This window comes from Pongo abelii, chromosome 18 (genome assembly GCF_028885655.2).
Source record: "Pongo abelii isolate AG06213 chromosome 18, NHGRI_mPonAbe1-v2.0_pri, whole genome shotgun sequence".
NCBI classification, from domain to species: domain Eukaryota; kingdom Metazoa; phylum Chordata; class Mammalia; order Primates; family Hominidae; genus Pongo; species Pongo abelii.
The window spans coordinates 4,753,646-4,774,480 of record NC_072003.2 but is presented as its reverse complement, the minus strand read 5'-3'; the positions used below and the strand labels follow the sequence as shown (position 1 = coordinate 4,774,480).

Here is a 20,835-nt window from a genome sequence, read left to right as displayed (position 1 = left end):
CAGAAATAGACAATCTGAATAGACCTAAAACAAGTGAAGAGATTAAAGTCATAATAAAAAGTACCTTTTGTGCTTCAAAAGACACCAGCAAGAAAATGAAAATACAACCCACAAAATGGGAGAAAACCTCATTTTGCAAATCATATATCTGACCCAGTATATGCAGAATATATACAGACCTCTTACAACTCGATGATACAAATAACCCAATTAAAAACGGGCAAAGATCTGAATAGACATTTCTCCAAAGATGATGTGCAGATGGCCACTAAGCACATAAAGAGGAAAGATGCTCAACATCATTCATCATCAGGGAAATGAAAATCAAAACTACAATGAGATACCACTTCAAACTCTGTAGGATGGTCAGAATCGAAAGTCAGATAATAAGTGCTGTTAACCATAAGGAGAAATTGTAATTCTCATACACCGCTGGCGGGAATGTAAATTGTGCAGCCATTTTAGAAGTCAGTGTGGCAGTTCCTCACAAGATTATACAGAGATACCAGATGATCACTGATTCTAATCCTAGGTATCTTCCCAAAAGAAATGAAAACATAGGTCCATATAAAAACTTGCACACATGGGCCAGGCATGGTAGCTCACATCTGTAATCCTACTGCTTTCGGACGCCAAGGTGGAAGAGTGCTTGAGGCCAGGAGTTCAAGACCAGCGTGGGCAACACAGCAAGACCACATCTCTATATAAAACTTAAAAATTAGCCAGGCATGGTGGCAAGTGCCTGTAGTCCCAGAAACTTGGGAGGCAGAGATGGGAAGATCGCTTGAGACCAGGAGTTTGAGGCTGCAGTGAGCTACGGTGGCACCACTGAACTCCAGCCAGGGCAACAGAGCAAGACCTTGTCCCTAAAAACAAAACAAAACAAAATAAGTTTGTACATGAATGCTTATAGCAGTGTATTCATAACAGTCAAAAGGTGGAAACAAGGCTGGGTGTGGTGGCTGACGCCTGTAATCCCAGCACCTCGGGAAGACAAAGTGGGCGGATCACCTGAGGTCAGGAGTTTGAGATCAGCCTGGCCAACATGGTAAAACCCTGTCTCTACCAAAAATACAAAAATTAGCCGGGCGTGGTGGTGGGCACCTGTAATCTCAGCTACTCAGGAGGCTGAGGCACAAGAATCACTTGAACCCAGGAGGTGGAGGTTGCAGTGAGCCGAGACTGTGCCACTGCACTCCATTCTGGGCGACAGAGCGAGACTCCCTGCATCTTGCATGGAGATCGCAGTGGAGCACGCCATCTCAGCTTACTACAACCTCCGCCTCCGTGTGATATGCAGTGAGAGGTTTCTCACCCAAGACCCACCTGCTGTCTCACATGTGGGGGACACGCTCTGGACTCCTGTCCTGGGGACAAAGGGGCAGGAGAGAGAGCTGTGGGGAAAGCGGCTGAGGTCTTTTTTCTGCCCAGGGTGATTGGGCCACATTCAGGGCTTGGATGGTGCTGAGTTCAAGGGAAAGTGCGTCCCTGACAGCTGCCCTTCCAGAAGCTGACCCATGCCGTAGTACTCGAAGCAGGGCTTGTCCAAACTTGCTCTCTCTCTCTCTCTCAAGAGGGCTTCAAGGATGCTGGGGTTCAGCTAGAGCCCGGTACTTACAAAGGCCTTAAGAGGCCTGAAAAAGGGGCTAAAGCAAACACCCCCTCAGACAAGAAGCTAGACTTGTCCACACGGTCACATCTGGGACTTTGGAAAATAGGAATGCTGACATTTCCCTCCATGGAGACGAGGAATGCAAGAGCACTTCACGACACTCTGTGAAGGTGACACCAATGACATCTGAGTGTTCGTTACCATGACTGCAATCATGGCAACCTTGGTCCTCTAACACCCCAAAGTGTCTTCCACACCTTTAAGCAATGTTACGAAATAGTTAAAAACCCAATTTTTATTTCTATTTTATTTTTTTTGAAATGGAGTTTTGCTCTGTCGCTCAGGCTGGAGTGCAGCGGCGCGATCTCGGTTCACCAAAATTTCCACCTCTAGGGTTCAAGCAATTCTCGTGCCTCAGCCTCTCAAGTAGCTGGGACTACAGGCACGTGCCACCATGCCCAGTTAATTTTTGTATTTTTAGTAAAGACAAGGTTTTGCCATGTTGGCCAGGCTGGCCTGGAACTCCTGAGCTCAGGTGATCCTCCTGCCTCAGCCTCCCAAAGTGGTGGGATTATAGGCGTGAAACACCATGCCCAGCCTTAAAATCCAATTTAAATGTGACATCATTTTAACCTGTGCAATATACAGCAGGCGCTTTGTAGTTTCTGGGGGAGTAAAATGGGGAGGGTGTTTAGAAATAAAGAAAGCAACAATAGGTTGTTAGCATCCCCTTAGACTGGATCCCTCTCCCGGGGACTTCCTGGACCCAGTGCATGCAGATGGCATCACCTGAGCTGCAGAAGCTGCGTGCACGTATCCCACCAAGTCTGACAATGGCCAAGAACAAATTAGGAGGGCAGAAGTCCAGGAATGGACTTCACAAAGCCAGCCAAAAACACTTTAAGGCTAAAAACAAAGCAAAACCAGTTACCACGAATCTTTTCTTTTTTAAGATGGAGTTTCATTTGTCTCCCAGGCTGGAGTGCAGTGGCGCAATCTCGGCTCACTGCAACCTCTGCCTCCCAGTTTCAAGCAATTCTCTTGTCCCAGCCTCCCGGCTAGCAGCTAATTTTTGTATTTTTAGTAGAGGTGGGGTTTCACCTTTTTGGCCAGGCTGGTCTTGAACTCCTGAGCTCAGGTGATCCGCCCACCTCGGCCTCCAAAAGTGCTGGGATTACAGGCGTGAGCCACCACACCTGGCAGTTACCACTAGTCTTAAGACAAATGTTATGATTTAAAAGTCAACAGAGGCCAGGCACAGTGGCTCATGCCTGTAATCCCAGCACATTGGGAGGCCCAGGCGGGCGGATCACCTGAGCTCGGGAGTTCAAGACCAGCCTGGCCAACATGGTGAAACCCCGTCTCTACTAAAAATACGAAAATTAGCTGGGCGTGGTGGTGCACGCTTGTAATCCCAGTTACTCAGGAAGCTGAAGCAGGAGAATCGCTTGAACCCAGGAGGCAGAGGCTGCAGTAAGCCAAGATCATGCTGCTGCCCTCCAGCCTGGGCAACAGAGCAAGACCCCGTCTCAAAAAACAAACAAAAAAAAGTTAACAGAGGGTGGGCGCAGTGGCTCAAGCCTGTAATCCCAGCACTTTGGGCCGAAGTGGGAGGATTACTTGAGCCCAAGAGTTCGAGACCAGCCTGGGGAACATGGCAACACCTGTCTCTACAAAAAATACAAATTAGCCAGTGTGGTGGCACAGGCCTGTTGTCCTAGCTACTCAGGAGGCTGAGGTGGGAGGATTGCCTCCAGGGTTGAGCCCGGGAGGTTGAGGCTGCAGTGAGCTGAGATCAAGCCACTGCACCCCAGCCTGAGCGACAGAGTGAGACCCTGCCTTAAAAATAAAAACAAACGAGTCAGTCGTGAGCGGACAAGCAAGAGGGTGTTCGACTGCTAGAGCCGAGCGAAGCGATGCCTAAATCAAAGGAACTTGTTTCTTCAAGCTCTTCTGGCAGTGATCCTGACAGTGAGGTTGACAAAAAGTTAAAGAGGAAAAAGCAAGTTGCTCCAGAAAAACCTGTAAAGAAGCAAAAGACAGGCAAAACTTGGAGAGCTCTGTCATCTTCTAAACAGAGCAGCAGTAGCAGAGATGATAACAAGTTTCAGAGTGGGAAAATGAGGTACGTTGGCGTTCGAGATTTTAAAGGCAAAGTGCTAATTGATATTAGAGAATATTGGATGGATCCTGAAGGTGAACCGAAACCAGGAAGAAAAGGTATTTCTTTAAATCCAGAACAATGGAGCCAGCTGACGGAACAGATTTCTGACATTGATGATGCAGTAAGAAAACTGTAAAATTCGAGCCATATACAAAAAACTTGTACTGTTCTAGTTGTTTTAATCTGTCTTTTTACATTGGCTTTTGTTTTCTAAATGTTCTCCAAGCTATTGTATGTTTGGATTGCAGAAGAATTTGTAAGATGAATACTTTTTTTAATGTGCATTATTAAAAATGTTGAGTGAAGCTAATTGTCAACTTTATTAAGCATTGCTTTGTGTGCCCACTACCTAGTGTAAAATAAAATCAAGTAATACAATCTTAAAAAAAAATAAAGACAAAAAAATTAAGAGTGAATAAAGGTTTTTTAAATATATAAAAGAACTTGCACACTTCTCAAAAGGCTTTTCTCTTTTTTTTTTTTTTTTGAGACAGTCTTGCTCCATTGTCCAGGCTGTAATAATAATAGCTCACTGCAGCCTCGACCTCTCAGGCTCAAGCAATCCTGCCTCAGCCTCCTGAGTACCTGGGACTACAGGTGCACCACCATGCCCAGCCAATTTCGAAATTTTTTGGTAGAAAGGGAGTCTCGCCATGTTGCTCAGACTGGTCTTGAACTCCTGGGCTCAAGCGATCCTCCCACCTCAGCCTCTCAAAGTGCTGGGATTACAGGCATGAGCCACCACACCTGGCAATGTTTTCTCTTGAACATCTGTAGAAAGAACTGATTCCCCATTGGCATCATGAAAGTGAACCAGTTAATGTTGACAAAGCTACAGGATTAATGGCTTAGCTGTAATGCAGTGGTGATGCATCTAATTCCCTCAAAAAGACCAATAAATTAAAGGTTTTCTACAATTTAAAAAAATACCCTAAGCCTTGGACCCACAATATTACGGAAACAGGGTTAGACAAAACAGTTTCAACAACAAACAGCTGACATCATCCCTCATTTTCTCCTGTGAGGCCAGCTGCAAGAGGTTATCATTACAGGGGAGAAAAACTGAGGCCTGAAGGAGGCAGACAGGGACTCGCAAAAGGAACATTGTAAAACACATTTGCCAGGCGATCCCCCGGCAGCCTCACTAGTTGGTGGGTGCGGACAGTTAGCTGTGCAGTTTGCACCATTCTAGAACCAGCTGCCATGGCAACCCCCTTCAATGGGTCATTGTGGGAAGCTCGGGCAACTTCAATCAGGCTGGGACAAGGCAAGATTCTCTAATGATGGGGACATTCCTTAGCTGTGCAAACAGTCCTGAAGGCTGTACAGCTAGGTCTGAACCTGTCCACGAGCCCCTTTTGTGAGCTGGGTGGGTTGCCCTGTTGAGCTGCTTTTTAGAAGCCTTCATCCATCAAGGCAGGCCAGGGGGCAAGCTGCCTCTGGAGTGCCGGCACCTTGGATCCTGGTACCCGCCCATCCTGCCAGCAAGGCCCTCATAACTTGCCCTCGGCCACCCCAGGCAGCCCTGCCTCTAGTAACAACTTTTGTCTTAAAGTCTATCTTGTCTGAGAAGATCCCACTCTCCTCTGGTCACTGCTTGCAAGGAATATCTTTTGTTATTTTTTAATTTTTTTGAGATGGGGTTTCGTTTTTGTCACCCAGGCTGGAGTGTGGTGGTGCGATCTCGGCTCACTGCAAATTCTGCCTCCCAGGTTCAAGTGATTCTCCTGCCTCAGCCTCCCCAGTAGCTGGGATTACAGGCTCCCGCCACCACGCCAGGCTAATTTTTTTTTTCGACGGAGTTTCAGCTCTTGTTGCCCAGGCTGGAGTGCAGTGGTGCAATCTCGGCTCACCACAACCTCCACCTCCCAGGTTCAAGCCATTCTCAGCCTCCTGAGTAGCTGGGATTACAGGCATGTGCCACCACACCCGGCTAATTTTGTATTTTTAGTAGAGACGGGTTTCTCCATGTTGGTCAGGCTGGTCTTGAATTCCTGACCTCAGGTGATCCACCCACCTCAGCCTCCCAAAGTGTTGGGATTATAGGGGTGAGCCACTGTGCCCCACTGGAATATCTTTTTATATCATTTTACTTTTAACGTATTTGTGTCTTGTCTTTTTTTCGTAGAGACAGGATCTCACTCTGTCACCCAGGCTGGAGTGCAGTGGAGTGATCAGAGCTCACTGCAATCACCAACTCCTGGGCTCAAGTGATCCTCTTGCCTCAGCCTCCCAAAGAGCTGAGATTACAGGTGCATGCCACCGTGCCTGGCCCTATTTGTGTCTTTGAATCTTAAGTGTGTCTCTTGCAAACAGCATATAGTAGTTAGGTCATGTTTTTTGTTTGTTTGTTTTTTATCTATTCTGCCAATCTCTGCTTTTTTTGTGGTAAAATACACATAATATTAAAGTATAAAAATATTTTAGTATTGGCCGGGCGTAGTGGCTCATGCCTGTAATCTCAGCACTTTGGGAGGCCAAGGCAGGCGGATCATGAGGTCAGGAGATCAAGATCAGCCTGGCCAACATGGTGAAACCGCGTCTCTACTAAAAATACAAAAATTAACTGGGTGTGGTGGCGGGCACCTACAGTCCCAGCTACTTGGGAGGCTGAGGCAGAAGAACTGCTTGAACCTGGGAGGCAGAGGTTGCAGTGAGCCGAGACCACACCACTGCACTCCAGCCTGGGCAACAGAGCGAGACTCCGTCTCAAAAACAAACATATATATATATATATATATATATATATAATATAAAAATACAAAGAAAAATTAGCCAGGCGTGGTGGCACGCACCTGTATTTCCAGCTACTCAGGAGGCTAAAGCACGAGAATCACTTGAACCTTGGAGGCAGAGGTTGCAGTGAGCAGAGATTGCACCACTCCACTTCAGCCTGGATGACAGAGAGAGACTCTGTCTCAAAAAAAAATAAAAATAAAATAAAAATGAAGTGTGCAATTTGATGGCATTTGGTATGTACACCACTATCTACTTCCAAGACACTTCATTCTCCTAAAAGGAAATCCCGTCCCTGTTACAGTCTCTCTCTGTTCCCCCCTTCCTGAGCCTCTGGAAACCACTAATCTACTTTCTGTCTCTATGAAATACACAGATTATGCCTTTAGATGAAATGTCCAGAATAGGCAAATCCGTAAGAGAGAAAGCAGATTAGTGGTTGCCAGGGGTTGCAGGGAGGAGACGTAATGGGGAAATAGGGTTTTTTCCTTTCAGGGTGATGGAAATGGCTTAGAACTAGATAGAGGTGGCTGGCTGCACAACAATGTCAATATATCATGTGCCACCGAATTTTCATTAATTCAGTGTCTAATGTCCACTTTTAAATGGTTGATTTTATGTTAGGTCAATTTCCCCTCAATTTATTTATTTATTTATTTTTAATTAATTTTTTTTTTTTGAGATGGAGTCTTGCTCTGTTGCCCAGGCTGGAGTGTAGTGGCGCAATCTACACTCACTAGAACTTCCACCTCTGGAGTTCAAGCGATTCTCGTGCCTCAGCCTCCTGAGTAGCTGGGATTCCACGCATGTGCCACCATGCCTGGCTAATTTTTTTACTTTTATTTTTAGTAGAGACAGGGTTTCACCATGTTGGCCAGGCTGGTCACAAACTCCTGACCTCAAGTGACCCACCTGCCTCGGCCTCCCAAAGTGCTGGGATTACAGGCGTGAGCCACCGCACCTAGCCAATTTCCCTTCAATTTGAAAGAGAAGAGTGGTAACTTGGGAACACTCTGAAAATGGCCCTGATTCCCAGGGAGATACAGCTGGACACACCAGTGGGCACAGTCTGGCTCAGAGAGGACTAGGACATGCTGCCTCCAGGGATAGGAAGGCAGTCATCGCTGGATGGTCTCCTTTTTGGAGACAAGACTCTCTCTGTCACCCAGGCTGGAGGGCAGTGGTGCGATCTCAACTCACTGTAACACCTGCCTTCCGGGCTCAAGCGATCCTCCTGCCTCAGCCTCCCGAGTAGCTGGGATTACAGGTGCCTGCTACCACACCTGGCTAATTTTTTTTTTTTTTTTTTTTTTTTTTTGAGACAGAGTCTCGCTCTGTCACCAGGCTGGAGTGCAGTGGTGCGATCTCGGCTCACTGCAAGTTCCGCCTCCTGGGTTCAAGCAATTCTCCTGCCTCAGCCTCCCGAGTAGCTGGGACTACAGGCGCACGCTAGCATGCCCAGCTAATTTTTGTATTTTTAGTAGAGACGGGGTTTCACCATGTTGGCCAGGATGGTCTCGATCTCCTGACCTTGTGATCTGCCTGCCTTGGCCTCCCAAAGTGCTGGGATTACAGGCATGAGCCACTGTGCCCAGCCACCTGGCTAATTTTTTGTATTTTTAGTAGAGATGGGGTTTCACCATGTTGGCCAGGCTGGTCTCGAACTCCTCACCTCAGGTGATCCACCCACCTTGGCCTCCCGAAATGCTGGGATTACAGGTGTGAGCCACTGTGCCTGGCCAAATTATTATTACTATTTTTAGACATAGGGGTTTGCTCTGTCCCCCAGGCTGGAGTTCAGGGGAGTGACTACAACTCACTGCAGCGTCCAGCTCCTGGGGTTAAGTGATTCTCCCACCTCAGCCTCCTGAGGTAAGGCTACAGGTGGACACCACCACACCCGGCTAATTTTTTAATTTTTTTATAGAGATGAGGTCTCACTACACTGCCCAGGCTGGTCTTGAACTCCTGGGCTCAAGTGATCATCCCGCCTTGGCCTCCCAAAGTGCTGGGATTATAGGTGTGAGCCACTGTGCTCGGCTTATTTTCCCTTTCTTATTTCTTCTTGGGCTGCCAGTAATTGAACACTGTCCATGTGCTGGTTGGGGTGAGCAGGGGTCAGCAGTCAAAGGTAAGCCAGGGTCAGAGGCCCCGCCTCAGCTTGCCGCTCCCGTGCCTACCAGCTGCTGGGCCTTCAGCAAATCACTGAGCTCCTCTGAGCATCAGTTTCCTCACCTATAAGACAGAAGGAATGCCTCTTTGCTGCTCCTCACAGGGCTGGTTCTTGGAGGTTCTCACTCACTTGTGTCTGTCTATCTCCGCTGCTAGGCCGGGCATGCCTGTTCACCGTGACTACTCTGGTACTTCTCCCGTGGTAGCTCCTCCAGGCATTTTTTAGAAATTGGGGTAAGGCTGAGCACAGTGGGTCACGCTTGTAATCTCAGCACTTTGGGAGGCCAAAGTGGAAGGATCACTTGAGCCTAGGAGTTTGGGTCCAGCCTGGGCAACATAAGGAGACCCTATCTCTACAAAGAATACAAAAATTAGCCAGGGGCAGTGGTGCACACCTGTGGTTCCAGTTACTCGGGAGGTTGAGGTGGGAGGATTGCTTGAGTCTGGGAGGTTGAGGCTACAGTGAGGCATGATTGAGTCACTGCACTCCAGCCTGGGGACAGAGTGACACCCTGTCTCAAAAAAAAAAAATTGGGGTGAAATTCACATAATGTACAATTAGCCATTTTTAAGTGAACAATTCGGTGTCATTTAGTACATCAATGAGGTTGTATAACTATCACCTCCATCTAGTTCCAAAACATTTTCATCACCCCAAAAGGATACCGTATACCCACAAAGCAATTACTCCCCATTTTCTCCTCCTCCAAGTCCCTGGCAACCACTGCTTTCTGTCTCCATGGATTTACCTATTCTGTACATTTTGTATATATGGAATCATACACTGGGTAGCCTTTTGTGTCTGGCTTCTTTGCAATACTTGATGGAGGCTGCAAGCTTGGCGTTTTGGTTGTGCCTGACTCTAAAGCCCCCTTCCTCCCACTCTGCGTAAGGGGATAGCCCATTGTGGGGGAACAAGCAACAAGATGTCCCAGGAGAGGGCTGGGCGCGGTGGCTCATGCTTGTCATCCCAGCACTTTGGGAGGCCAAGGCAGGTGGATCAGTTGAGATCAGGGGTTTGAGACCAGCCTGGCCAACATAGTGAAACCCCATTTCTACTAAAAATACAAAAATTAGCCGGGTGTGGTGACGTGTGCCTGTAATCCTAGCTACTAGGGAGGCTGAGGCAGGAGAATCACTTGAACCCAGGAGGTGGAGGTTGCAGTGAGCCGAGGTCGCGCCACTGCACTCCAGCCTGGGTGACAGAGCGAGACTCCGTCTCAAAAACAAACAAACAAAAGACGTCCAGGAGAGAGCAAATGGTGAAGGGAGGAAAAGAAGTGTCTGGAGGCTGGGGGCGTACCTTGGCCATGACTTCATCATGACCCTCCACCATCTTCCGGAGCTTGATCAGATGCCACAGGTCCTGGATGGGCTGGGCAGTGCCCTGGCTGGCTTCCAGCAGCTGGGCGGTGGAGGGCAGGTCCTGCAGCAGGGCCAGCTGGTTCTCCAACTTGTCGAGGCGGCTCACCACGTGGTCGAAGACATTGCTGAGCCTCTTCATGGGGTTGAGGATGGGCTGGGCGTCTCCTTCCCTGGGCACGATGACCCCCTGCGAGGTCTGCAGGAAGTCCTCATCCCCTGAGAGGACTTTCTTGAGCTCGGCCATGTGGATGTGCTCCAAGATGCCGTGCAGCAGGAGGTGCAGGGCCTTGAAGTTCAGCACCCCGCACTGTGGGATGGCGATGTTGGCCAGCTCGGTGAACGTGAGTGAGAAGCTCATCCTGCCGGGGTGGGTCAGTGGGGCTGGGGTTCCAGGCGTCCTCAAGGACAAGGGGTAGCTTTCAGTGGCTCTGAGAGCTACATGGACTGGTCCTCAGAGGCTTGGGGTGGTGGTGAGTCACGGCGGTCAGGGAGGAATGGCCTCTGTTCTGGCTGGAGCTCAGATCAGAGTCTCTGGTTGCCAGGACACCAAAGAATGTGATGAAACGGGCACACTTCAAAGTCTAGAGTGGGGCAGGTGCTCCCTGGTGAGCCTCACCCAGAGTAGGTGCTCAATTAATATTGGATGAATGTTTGAATAGCTGATGGCAGCCTCTTCATTCAAGCCCTCTGGTGATGTGAGACTGATAACTTTTTCCTAGAAGCACATATGGAAGGGATGGAGAGGCAGCTCCCTCCTCGGCATCCTCTCGAATCTAGGCAGAAGTCAGGTTTCTTGGAGTTAGGAAGACCCAGGTTTTACAAAGAGATAAGAATCTGAAGTACTGGCTGGGTGGGTGTGGGGGCTCAGGCCTGTAATCCCAGCACTTTGGGGAGGCAAAGGCGGGAGGACTGCTTGAAGCCAGGAGTTCTAGAGCAGCCTGGGCAACATAGTGAGACACTGTTTCCACACAAAAAAATTTGTAATTAGCTGGGTGTGCTGGTGCACATCTGTAGTCCCAGCTACTCAGGAGGATGGGGTGGGAGGATTGCTTGAAGCCAGGAGTTTGAGGCTGCAGTGAGCTATGAGTGTGCCACTGCACGTAGCCTGGGCAACAGAGTGAGACCTTGCCTCAAAAAAAAAAAAAAAAAAAAAAAAGAAAAGAAAAAGAGAAGAGAAAAGGCCGGGCACGGTGGCTCACATCTGTAATCCCAGAACTTTGGGAGGCCAAGGCAGGTGGACCACGAGGTCAGGAATTCAAGACCAGCCTGGCCAAGACAGTGAAACCCCGCCTCTACTAAAAATACAAAAATCAGCCAGGCGTGGTGGCACATGCCTGTAATCCCAGCTACAGTGGAGGCTGAGGCAGAGAATTGCTTAAATCTGGGAGGCAGAGGTTTCAGTGAGCCAAGATTGTGCCACTGCACTCCAGCCTGGGCGACAGAGCGAGAGACTCTGTCTCAAAAAAAAAAAAAAAAGAATCTGAAGAACTACGTTCATTTCTGGATGCATCCAAAGGCCCCCTGCAGTGTTCCATTTTCTCGTGTGTGTGTGTGTGTGTGTGTGTGTAGTGTGTGTGACAAAGTCTTTCTCTGTTACCCAGGCAGGAGTGCAATGGCGCAATCTCAGCTCACTGCAACTTCCACCTCCTGGGTTCAAGCGATTTTCCTGCCTCAGCCTGCTGAGTAGCTGGGATTACAGGCGCCTGCCACCACACCCAGCTAATTTTTATATTTTTAGTAGAGATGGGGTTTCACCATGTTGGCCAGGCTGGTCTCAAACTCCTGACCTCAGGTGATCTGCTTGCCTCGGCCTCCCAAAGTGCTGGGCTTACAGGTGTGTGCCACCGCACCTGGCCGAGTGTTCCATTTTCTGGGAAGGAGAGCTTAGGCGGTAAGAAGGGCATTGTCGGCCGTGCGCGGTGGCTCACACCTGTAATCCCAGCACTTTGGGAGGCTGAGGTGGGCAGATCACGAGGTCAAGAGATGGAGACCATCCTGGCCAACATGATGAAACAAAAATTAGCTGGGCATGGTGGTGCGTGCCTATAGTCCCAGCTACTCGGGAGGCTGAGGCAGGAGAATCACTTGAACCCAGGAGGCAGAGATTGCAGTGAGCCAAGATTGTGCCATTGTACTCCAGCCTGGTGACAGAGCAAGACTCCGTCTCAAAAAAAGAAGGGTGTTAGGCTGGGTGCGGTGGCTCATGCCTGTAATTCCAGCACTTTGGGAGGCCGAGGCGGGCAGATCACGAGATCAGGAGATTGAGACCATCCTGGCTAACACGGTGAAACCCTGTCTCTACTTCAAAAAAAATACAAAAAATTAGCCAGGCGTGGTGGCAGGTGCCTGTAGTCCCAGCTACTCGGAAGGCTGAGGCAGGAGAATGGCTTGAATTCGGGAGGCGGAGCTTGCAGTGAACCGAGATCGCACCACTGCACTCTGACCTGGGCGACAGAGTGAGACTCCTCTCAAAAAAAAAAAAAAAAAAAAAAAAAAAAAGGGTGTTGTCCTTTCTAGGCCCTGCATGTCTCTGCCCACCCAAGTGATGGTGCCCTCACCAGACCCTGCTCTGCTCCCCGCTTGAGCTGGGCTCTCCACAACCCCTGTGCTCTCAAGCAGGGTCTCAGCCCTGCTCTGACATCATAAGGACATGGCCATGAGCCAGCTGCCACAGGACCAGGAGGCTGCGTGGAGATATGAGGTATGGTCAGGCTCTGCTTGGTTAGTTCTGGGACAAGAGAATCCCAGACTGCTTGTCTCCTGGGAAAGTCTGCAGGGACACTCTCGGCTTAACATTGGGAGCCCTGACTCCCAGCCCAGCCAGCACTGTGATCCCACATTCCTGGTCCCGCGCCACAGAGCAGGAGCCCTGCTGAGGGATTCCACATTGAGTTCATGCAGGTGGGGAGGCAAATCCTTGCACCAGCTGTGGAATCTTGAGCAAGTGACTTAACCTCTCTGAGCCTCAGCTTCCCTCTCTGCTAAATGGGGAAATAAAACATGGGGGCTAGAAATAACATATGTAACATGCCAGGCCAGTGCTGATGGAAAACGTTTCTTGCAGCCAGGTGCCGTGGCTCATGCCTGTAATCCTAGCACTTTGGGAGGCCAAGGTGGGCGGGTTGCTTGAATCCAGGAGTTGGAGAGCAGCCTGAGCAACATAGCAAGACACCAACTCTACAAAATAAAAAATTAGCTGGGTGTAGTGGCTCACACCTGTAATCCCAGGTACTCAAGAGGCTGAGGCAGTTAGATTGCTTGAGCCCAGGAGTGGAGTGTGAGACCAGCCTGCACAACACGGTGAAACCCCATCTCTAAAAAATATACAAAAATTAGCTGGGCATGGTGGTGTGTGCCTGTAATCCCAGCTACTCGAGGCTGCAGTGAGCCAGAATCACACCCCTGCACTCCAGCCTGGGCAACAGAGTGAGACCCCATCTCACATAAAACAAAACACAAATTGCTCCTTGACCAGAACTGATCTGGCAGCCACTCTTGCCAATGGTTGGAACTGTGGGAGCAAGAGTCCAGGAAAACGCCTTCTGAATTGAACAGTGGGATATTTTCAGGGATGCTGCTGGTGAATCAATCCCATGTTCCTACTTCACAACAGATGCTTCTGCAGAGGTCATTACCAGTCCATCCACAAAACCTAGCTCTTCAGCCAGGCGTGGAGGCAGACAATGAGATAACAGCTGGGCAAAGGTAACCCAAGGAGGCTCCTCTGCGGAGGTGACATCTGAGCTGAGACCTGAAGAGAGGGCATTCCTGAAGCTCTTTCAGAATAGAGACTTTCTCTTTCTTCTCTGTCTTTCTAGTATCAGAACACAGATCCCTGCACACAGTAGGTGCTCAGTAAGTGTTTGCTAAATGGATGATAGCTCCAAAGGAGCTGTCAACTCTCATGGGCCATATTAATGATAGAAATATTATAAAATAAATGTTAACACTGTAACCATTCATGTTTCTTTTAGAATAATTTAGCATTTAAATGTGAAGATCTGGCAACACCAAGCATTGGCAAGCATATGAACAACAGATCTCTCATCTGCTCTGACAAAGCAGAAATTAGCAGACTTTGGAAAACTGTTTGGCAGGGTCTGCAATGCTGAAAAATTGCACACACTATGACCCAGCCCGTCCAGCCCTCGACTGGAACCCACCAGGAATTGACATACACCATGCACAAGGATGTTTGTGACAGCACTACTCATAGTAGCTAAAAATTCCCATCCAACTATCGCATATTCAAATAGTAGACTACGACACAGCAGTGAGAATGAACAAAGACAACTACATGTAATAGTGGAATGAATTTCTTTTCTTTTCTTTTTTATTTTTGAGACAGAGTCTCACACTGTCACCCAGGCTGGAGTGCAATGGCGCGATCTCGGCTCACTGCAACCTCCACCTCCTGGGTTCAAGCGATTCTCCTGCCTCAGCCTCCCAAGTAGCTGCGATTACAGGCGCATGCTACCATGCCAGGCTAATTTTTGTATTTTTAGTAGAGACGGGGTTTCACCACGTTGCCCAGGCTGGTCTCGAGCTCCTGACCTCAGGGGATCTGCCTGCATTGGCCTCCCAAAGTGCTGGGATTACAGACGTGAGCCACCGTGCCCGGCCAACATTCATAGATATAAAATTGAGCGGAATTACATATATAAAAGGGTTCATGCTATATGAAACCATTGCTATAAAAAGTCCCCAAACTGCAGCCATAAAAAAGGACGAGTTCATGTCCTTTGCAAGGACGTGGCTGAAGCTGGAAACCATCATCCTCAGCAAAAAACACAGGAAAAGAAAACCAAACACTGCATATTCTCACTCATAAGTGGGAGTTGAACAATGAGAACACATGGACACAGGGAGGGGAATGTCACACACCGGGGCCTGTCGTGGGGTGGGGGAAGCAAGGGGAAGGATAGCATCAGGACAAATACCTAATGCATGCAGTGCTTAAAACCTAGATGATGGGTTGATAGGTGCAGCAAACCACCATGGCACACGTACACCTCTGTAACAAACCTGCACATTCAGCACATGTATCCCAGAATTTAAAAACAAACAAATGGCCAGGCGCGGTGGCTCACGCCTATAATCCAAGCACTTTGGGAGGCCGAGGCGGGGGGATCACGAGGTCAGGAGATGGAGACCATCCTGGCTAACACGGTGAAACCCCATCTCTACTAAAAAAATACAAAAAATCAGCCAGGCGTGGTGGCGGGCGCCTGTAGTCCCCACTACTGGGGAGGCTGAGGCAGGAGAATGGTGTGAACCTGGGAGGCAGAGCTTGCCGTGAGCCAAGATCAAGCCACTGCACTCCAGCCTGGGCGACAGAGCAAGACTCCGTCTCAAAAACAAACAAACAAACAAAAGTCCTGAAATGGAGAAAACAAATCTTAGGTGTAGGAGGTGAGGCAAGTGGTTACCCTTGGGTGACCTCATGCTTGAAAGGAAGCATGAAGCCGAGCTGTAGCGGAGTGGGCACGCTGGTGTGGCCAGTTTGGGAAAATTCATCAAGCTGTTCGCTTCTAATATGGGTACTTTTTTTTTTTGAGATAGGGTCTCACTGTCACCCAGGCTGGAGTGCAGTGGTACGATCGCAGCTCACGCAGCCTCAAACACCTGGGTTCCAGCAATCCTTCTGCCTCACCCTCTGAGTAGCTAAAACTATAGGTGTGCACCACCTCTCCTGGCTGATTATTTTTATTTTTATTATTGTGGAGATGGGGTCTCACCATGTTGGCCAGGCTGGCCTCAAACTCCTGGCCTCAAGAGGTCCTCTGGCCTCAGCCTCCCAAAGTCCTGGGATTATAGGCATGAGCCACCGCGCCCGCCCTGAGCACTTTTCTGTATCAAAGTTCTGGTAATCTGCAACAATTCAAACAAATTAAGAGGCCAACAATGTGGATTCCATTTGGGTTTTGCTGGCTCAGCTCCAGTGGGCTCCTTCCCAGTTCTTGCTGCGTGTAAAGAAAGATTTTTGCAAAAAAAAATCTGGCCTGAATATAACAGCTTCTTCTCTCACCTCAGTGTGTGCTGACTCACACCCACGCCAGGAGAGCAGCTTGGGCAGTGAGCAGCACCATCAGGCTAGAACCACAAGACTTCGGGTCTGCTGGGCATGGGTTGTGTGACCCTGAGCCTGTGCCTTAAACCCTCCATGTAGGTTTAGGAGCTGGAGGTAAACATTTGCAGGTTTCTTGTTGAGATGAAGGGAGGTAAGGAGAGTGGCATGGTACCTAGCACAAAGTGCTCACTGACGTTAGCTGCATCTCCCAAAATGAGTACATGATTTTGTTTGAGGCTTTCAAGGCAACAATGCATTAGCTTGATGCTGGAGAGGGGGGCTAAGGAGGAAGTAGACAACATGGGAGGAGAGAGGTACCTCCTCGGACCAGTCAGTCTTTGCTCTGACGCGCAGAACTGCATTCAAAATGCTCTGGGGTTTTGTATTACAAAAATTACTGTAATCTCAGCACTGTGGGAGGCTGAGATGGGCGGATCACATGAGGTGAGTACTTAGAGACCAACCTGTCCAACATGACGAAACCCCGTCTCTACTAAAATTACAAAAATTAGCTGGGTGTGGTGGTGGGTGCCTGTAATCCTAGCTACTTGGGAGGCTAAGGCAGGAGAATCGCTTGAGCCTGGGAGGCGGAGGTTGCAGTGAGCTGAGATCACGCCATTGCACTCCAGTGGGGGCAACGAGAGTGAAACTCTGTCTCAAAAAAAAAAAAAAAATTACCCACTGTGTGCTCTAACCAGCTCAATAACACAAGATACAGAAACAGGCAAAGTGAGTACATGAGTTCATTTGCATTGCTATAAAAGAATACCTGAGACTGGGTAATTGATAAAGAAAAGAGGTTTTGGCTCACGGTTCTGCAGCCTGTACACAAAGCACAGCACCAACATCTGCTCCTGGTGAGGCCTCAGGAAGCTTCAAATTGTGGAAGGTGAAGGGGAGCTGCCATGTTGCATGGTGAGAGAAGAGCAAGAGAGTGGGGAGACGCCAGGCTCCTTTTTATTTCATTTTGTTTTATTTTTTTGAGACAGGGTCTCCCTGTATTGCCCAGGTCTTGGCTCACTGCAACCTCTGCCTCCCAGATTCAAGCAATTCTCCTGCCTCAGCCCCCCAAGTAGTTGGGATTGCAGGCGCCCGCAACACTGCCCGGCTAATTTTTGTATTTGTAGTAGAGATGGGGTTTCCCTATGTTGGCCAGGCTGGTTTCGAATTCCTAACCTCAGATGATCCACTCGCCTCGGCCTCCCAACATGCTGAGATTACAGGATTACAGGCATGAGCCACTGTGCCCAGCTGGTGTTCTGGTAGTTTTTTTTTTTTTTTTTTTAGACGGAGTCTTGCTCTGTCGCCCAGGCTGGAGTGCAGTGGTGCGATCTTGGCTCACTGCGAGCTCCGCCTCCTGGGTTCACGCCATTCTCCTGCCTCAGCCTCCCGAGCAGCTGGGACTACAGGTGCCCGCCACCACGCCCGGCTAACTTTTCTATTTTTAGTAGAGACGGGGTTTCACCATGTTAGCCTGGGTGGTCTTGATCTCCTGACCTTGTGATCCGCCCACCTCGGCCTCCCAAAGTGCTGGGATTACAGGCGTGAGCCACCGCGCCCGGCCTGGTGTTCTGTTTTGATGTGGTGCTGGTTGCACTAGTGAGTGAGGTTTGTGAAAATTCTTCAACCTTAACACTCATATGTACTTTTTTTAATGGGGTCTCCATATGAGACTCGGCTCTTATTTTAACTCTGGCCTAAAAGAACTAAACGAAGAGAGATAAACATTACCCCTGGGTCTCTGTAATGCCAACTGCAAGGCAGGAAAGGAAAGGCAAGGAAGGGACTCCACCACATCCCCAGTGCCACTGTGTTGCCAGCAGATGGCACTGGTTGTAGAGAAAGTGGAAGAGCTCCCGCTTTTCTTTCTTTTTTTTTTTTTTTTTTTGAGAGTCTCACTTTGTCACCCAGGCTGGAGTGCAATGGCGTGACATTGCAACCTTGGCTTACCGCAACCTCCGCCTCCCGGGTTCAAGCGATTCTCCTGCCTCAGCCTCCCGAGTAGCTGGGATTATAGGCATGCACCACCACGCCTGACTAATTGTTGTATCTTTAGTAGTGATGGGGTTTCACCATGTTGGCCAGGCTGGTCTCAAACTCCTGACCTCAGGTGATCCACCTGCCTCGGCCTCCCAGAGGGCTGGGATTACAGGCATGAGCCATCATGCCCAGCTGAGCTCCCGCTTTTCATACTTTTAGGCGCAAAAGTTCTTGGGAGCCCCATGGGCTGGCCCTGCTGAAGGTCAGCAGGTGTCCCCCCACTGGTGGGAGAATGGTCTTCTGGTAGCAGGTGCCACGAGGTGGAAAGACACCTGTCACTGAAGATGTCCCGGGCCTACAGCACTCCTGCTGCCCCAATTATGGTGAAATCTGGACTAAAAATAAAAGGTGGTGGCTTTGCAGTACCGATGTGAGTCTCAGAGGCGCGCCTCGGGTGCCAGGGAGGAGGAGCTGCGTTCTGCAGAAAGTGAACGTTGCCCAGGAAAAGGTGACACAAGCAGCTCCACTGCAAGCCTGAAAATAATGCCATTCAGGACAGCCGTGGGCTCCTGATCTGACAGCGAGTGAGGCAAGAACATGAGGAACATCGTCCTGTCTCCGGGCCTGCGTTTACTTTGTTATTTCATCACATGTCCGAATTCTTCCGCAGTTGCTTTTTGTGTAGCCCTGCCCCTCCTTTTCTGATAACAGCTTTATAAAGATATAATTCATCTAAAATACAATCCATCCATGTATAATTCAATGGCTTTTAGTATATTTGCAGATGGTTGCAAACACCATGACAATCAATTTTAGAACATTTCATTACCCTAAAAAGAAAACTCAGCCGGGCGCAATGGCTCACCCCTGTAATCTCAGCTACCCAGGAAGCTGAGGAAGGAGGACTGAAGACGGCTTGAGCTCAGGAGTTTGGACTAACCTGGGCAATACTGGGAGACCCTATCTCAAGGAAGGAAGGAAGGGAGGGAGGGAGGGAAAGAAAGAGAGAGTGAGAGAGAGAGGGAGGAAGGAAGGAAGCAAAGAAGGAGAAAGAGAAAGAAGAAAGGAAGGAAGGAAGGAAGGAAGGAAGGAAGGAAGAAAAGAAAGAAAGAAAGAAAGAAAGAAAGAAAGCGGAGCGGAGCGGAGCGGAGCGGAGCGGAGCGGAGCGGAGAGGAGAGGAGAAAACCTGTACCCATTAGCACTTACCTCCCATTTCGCCTGAACTCCCCCCGCCCTAGGTAACCACTAATCTATTTTCTGACTTTTGGTCTCTATGGGTTTGCCTATTCTGGACATTCAACGTAAACTGAATCACACAATAAGTGGGCCGCGCGCATTGGCTCACATCTGTAATCCCAGCACTTTGGGAGGCCAAGGTGGGTGGATCACTTGAGGTCAGGAGTCCGAGATCAGCCTAGCCAACAAGGTGAAACCCCATCTCTACCATAAATACAAAAATTAGCTGGGTGTGGTGGCGGGCCCACCTGTAATTCCAGCTACTTGGGAGGCTAAGACAGGAAAATCGCTTGAACCTGGGATGTGGAGGTTCCAGTGAGCCAAGATCACACCACTGCACCCCAGCCTGGGCGACAGAGTGAGACGCTGTCTCAAAAGAAAAAAACAATAAGTGGTCTTCTGTGACTGGCTTCTTTCACTTAGGAAGGGCTTCTTTCACCAGGGGCGGTGACTCATGCCTGTAATCCCAGCTCTTAGGAAGGCAGTGGCAGGAGGATAGCTTGAGCCCAGGAGTTACAGACCTGCCAGGGCAATATATCGAGACCCTATTCTCCACAAAAAGGAAAAAAGACAAAAAAAGAAAAATATGGATGGCTTCTTTCACTCAGAGTGTTCTCAAGGTTCATCCATGTTGTAGCATGGATCAGTGCTTCATTCCTTTTTATGGAATGAATAATATTCCATTATATGGAGATCACATGTTATTTATCCATTCATCAGTTGATGAACATTTGGTTGTGTCAAAGAAAACCAGAGCTGTTGGGTGTGGTGGCTTATGCCTGTAATCTCAGCACTTTAGGAGGCTAAGATGGGAGGATTGCTTGAGCCCAGGAGTTTGAGGCCAGCCTAGGCAACGTGGTGAGACCCTGTCTCTACAAAATAACAAATAAATAGCTGGGCATAATGGCACATGCCTGTAGTCCTAGCTCCTCAGGAGGCTGAGGCAGGAGGATCGCTTGAGCTTGGAAGGTCGAGGCTGCAGTGAGCCATGATCGCCACCACTGCACTCCAGCCTGGGCAACACAGTGAGATCCTGTGTCTTAAAAAAAAAAAAAAAAAAAGTCCAGGCGCGGTAGCTCACGCCTGTAATCCCAGCACTTTGGGAGGCCAAGGCAGGCAGATCACGAGGTCAGGAGATCAAGACCATCCTGGCTAACACGGTGGAACCCCATCTCTACTAAAAACACAAAAAATTTGCCAGGCGTAGTGGCGGGCGCCTATAGTCCTAGTTACTCGGGAGGCTGAGGCAGGAGAATGGCATGAACCCGGGAGGCGGAGCTTGCAGTGAGCTGAAATTGCGCCACTGCACTCCAGCCTGGGCGACAGAGCCAGACTCTATCTAAAAAAAAAAAAAAAAAAAAGAAAGAAAGAAAGAGGCTAGGCATGGTGGCTCATTCCTGTAATCCCAGGACTTTGGGAGGCCAGGGTGGGTGGATCATGAGATCAGGAGTTCGAGATCAGCCTGGCCAACATGGTGAAACCCCGTCTCTACTAAAAATA

General features: G+C 49.1%; 3 protein-coding genes and 1 long non-coding RNA gene across 6 annotated transcripts in view; 3 read left to right on the top strand and 1 right to left on the bottom strand.

The window, feature by feature from the left end:
* C18H16orf96 (chromosome 18 C16orf96 homolog) overlaps positions 1-11,503 on the bottom strand; it is a 47,633-nt gene extending 36,130 nt beyond the window's left edge. For all 3 annotated transcript variants that reach the window (XM_054533378.1, XM_002826095.5, XM_054533376.1), the window contains exon 1: positions 9,988-11,503. In XM_054533378.1, the coding sequence (XP_054389353.1) occupies positions 9,988-10,407 (420 nt within the window). In that variant the 5' untranslated portion in view covers positions 10,408-11,503. The remainder of the gene's footprint in view (positions 1-9,987) is intronic.
* Positions 2,446-4,628, top strand: LOC103892627 (ribosomal biogenesis factor-like). The gene is made up of 2 exons (XM_009250435.1): positions 2,446-2,552; positions 4,556-4,628. Exons 1-2 carry the CDS (start codon positions 2,446-2,448, stop codon positions 4,626-4,628), a joined length of 180 nt encoding a protein of 59 aa, XP_009248710.1.
* LOC112129418 (activated RNA polymerase II transcriptional coactivator p15-like) lies at positions 3,485-4,119 on the top strand. Its single transcript, XM_054533383.2, has one exon. The coding sequence runs from the start codon at positions 3,529-3,531 to the stop codon at positions 3,910-3,912; it is 384 nt and encodes a 127-aa protein (XP_054389358.1). The 5' UTR covers positions 3,485-3,528; the 3' UTR covers positions 3,913-4,119.
* On the top strand, positions 10,605-19,630 carry LOC129050666 (uncharacterized). The gene is made up of 3 exons (XR_008514367.1): positions 10,605-10,670; positions 12,567-12,750; positions 18,319-19,630. It is a non-coding gene; the product is annotated as an uncharacterized LOC129050666 (long non-coding RNA).
* The last annotated feature ends 1,205 nt before the right edge of the window (positions 19,631-20,835 follow it).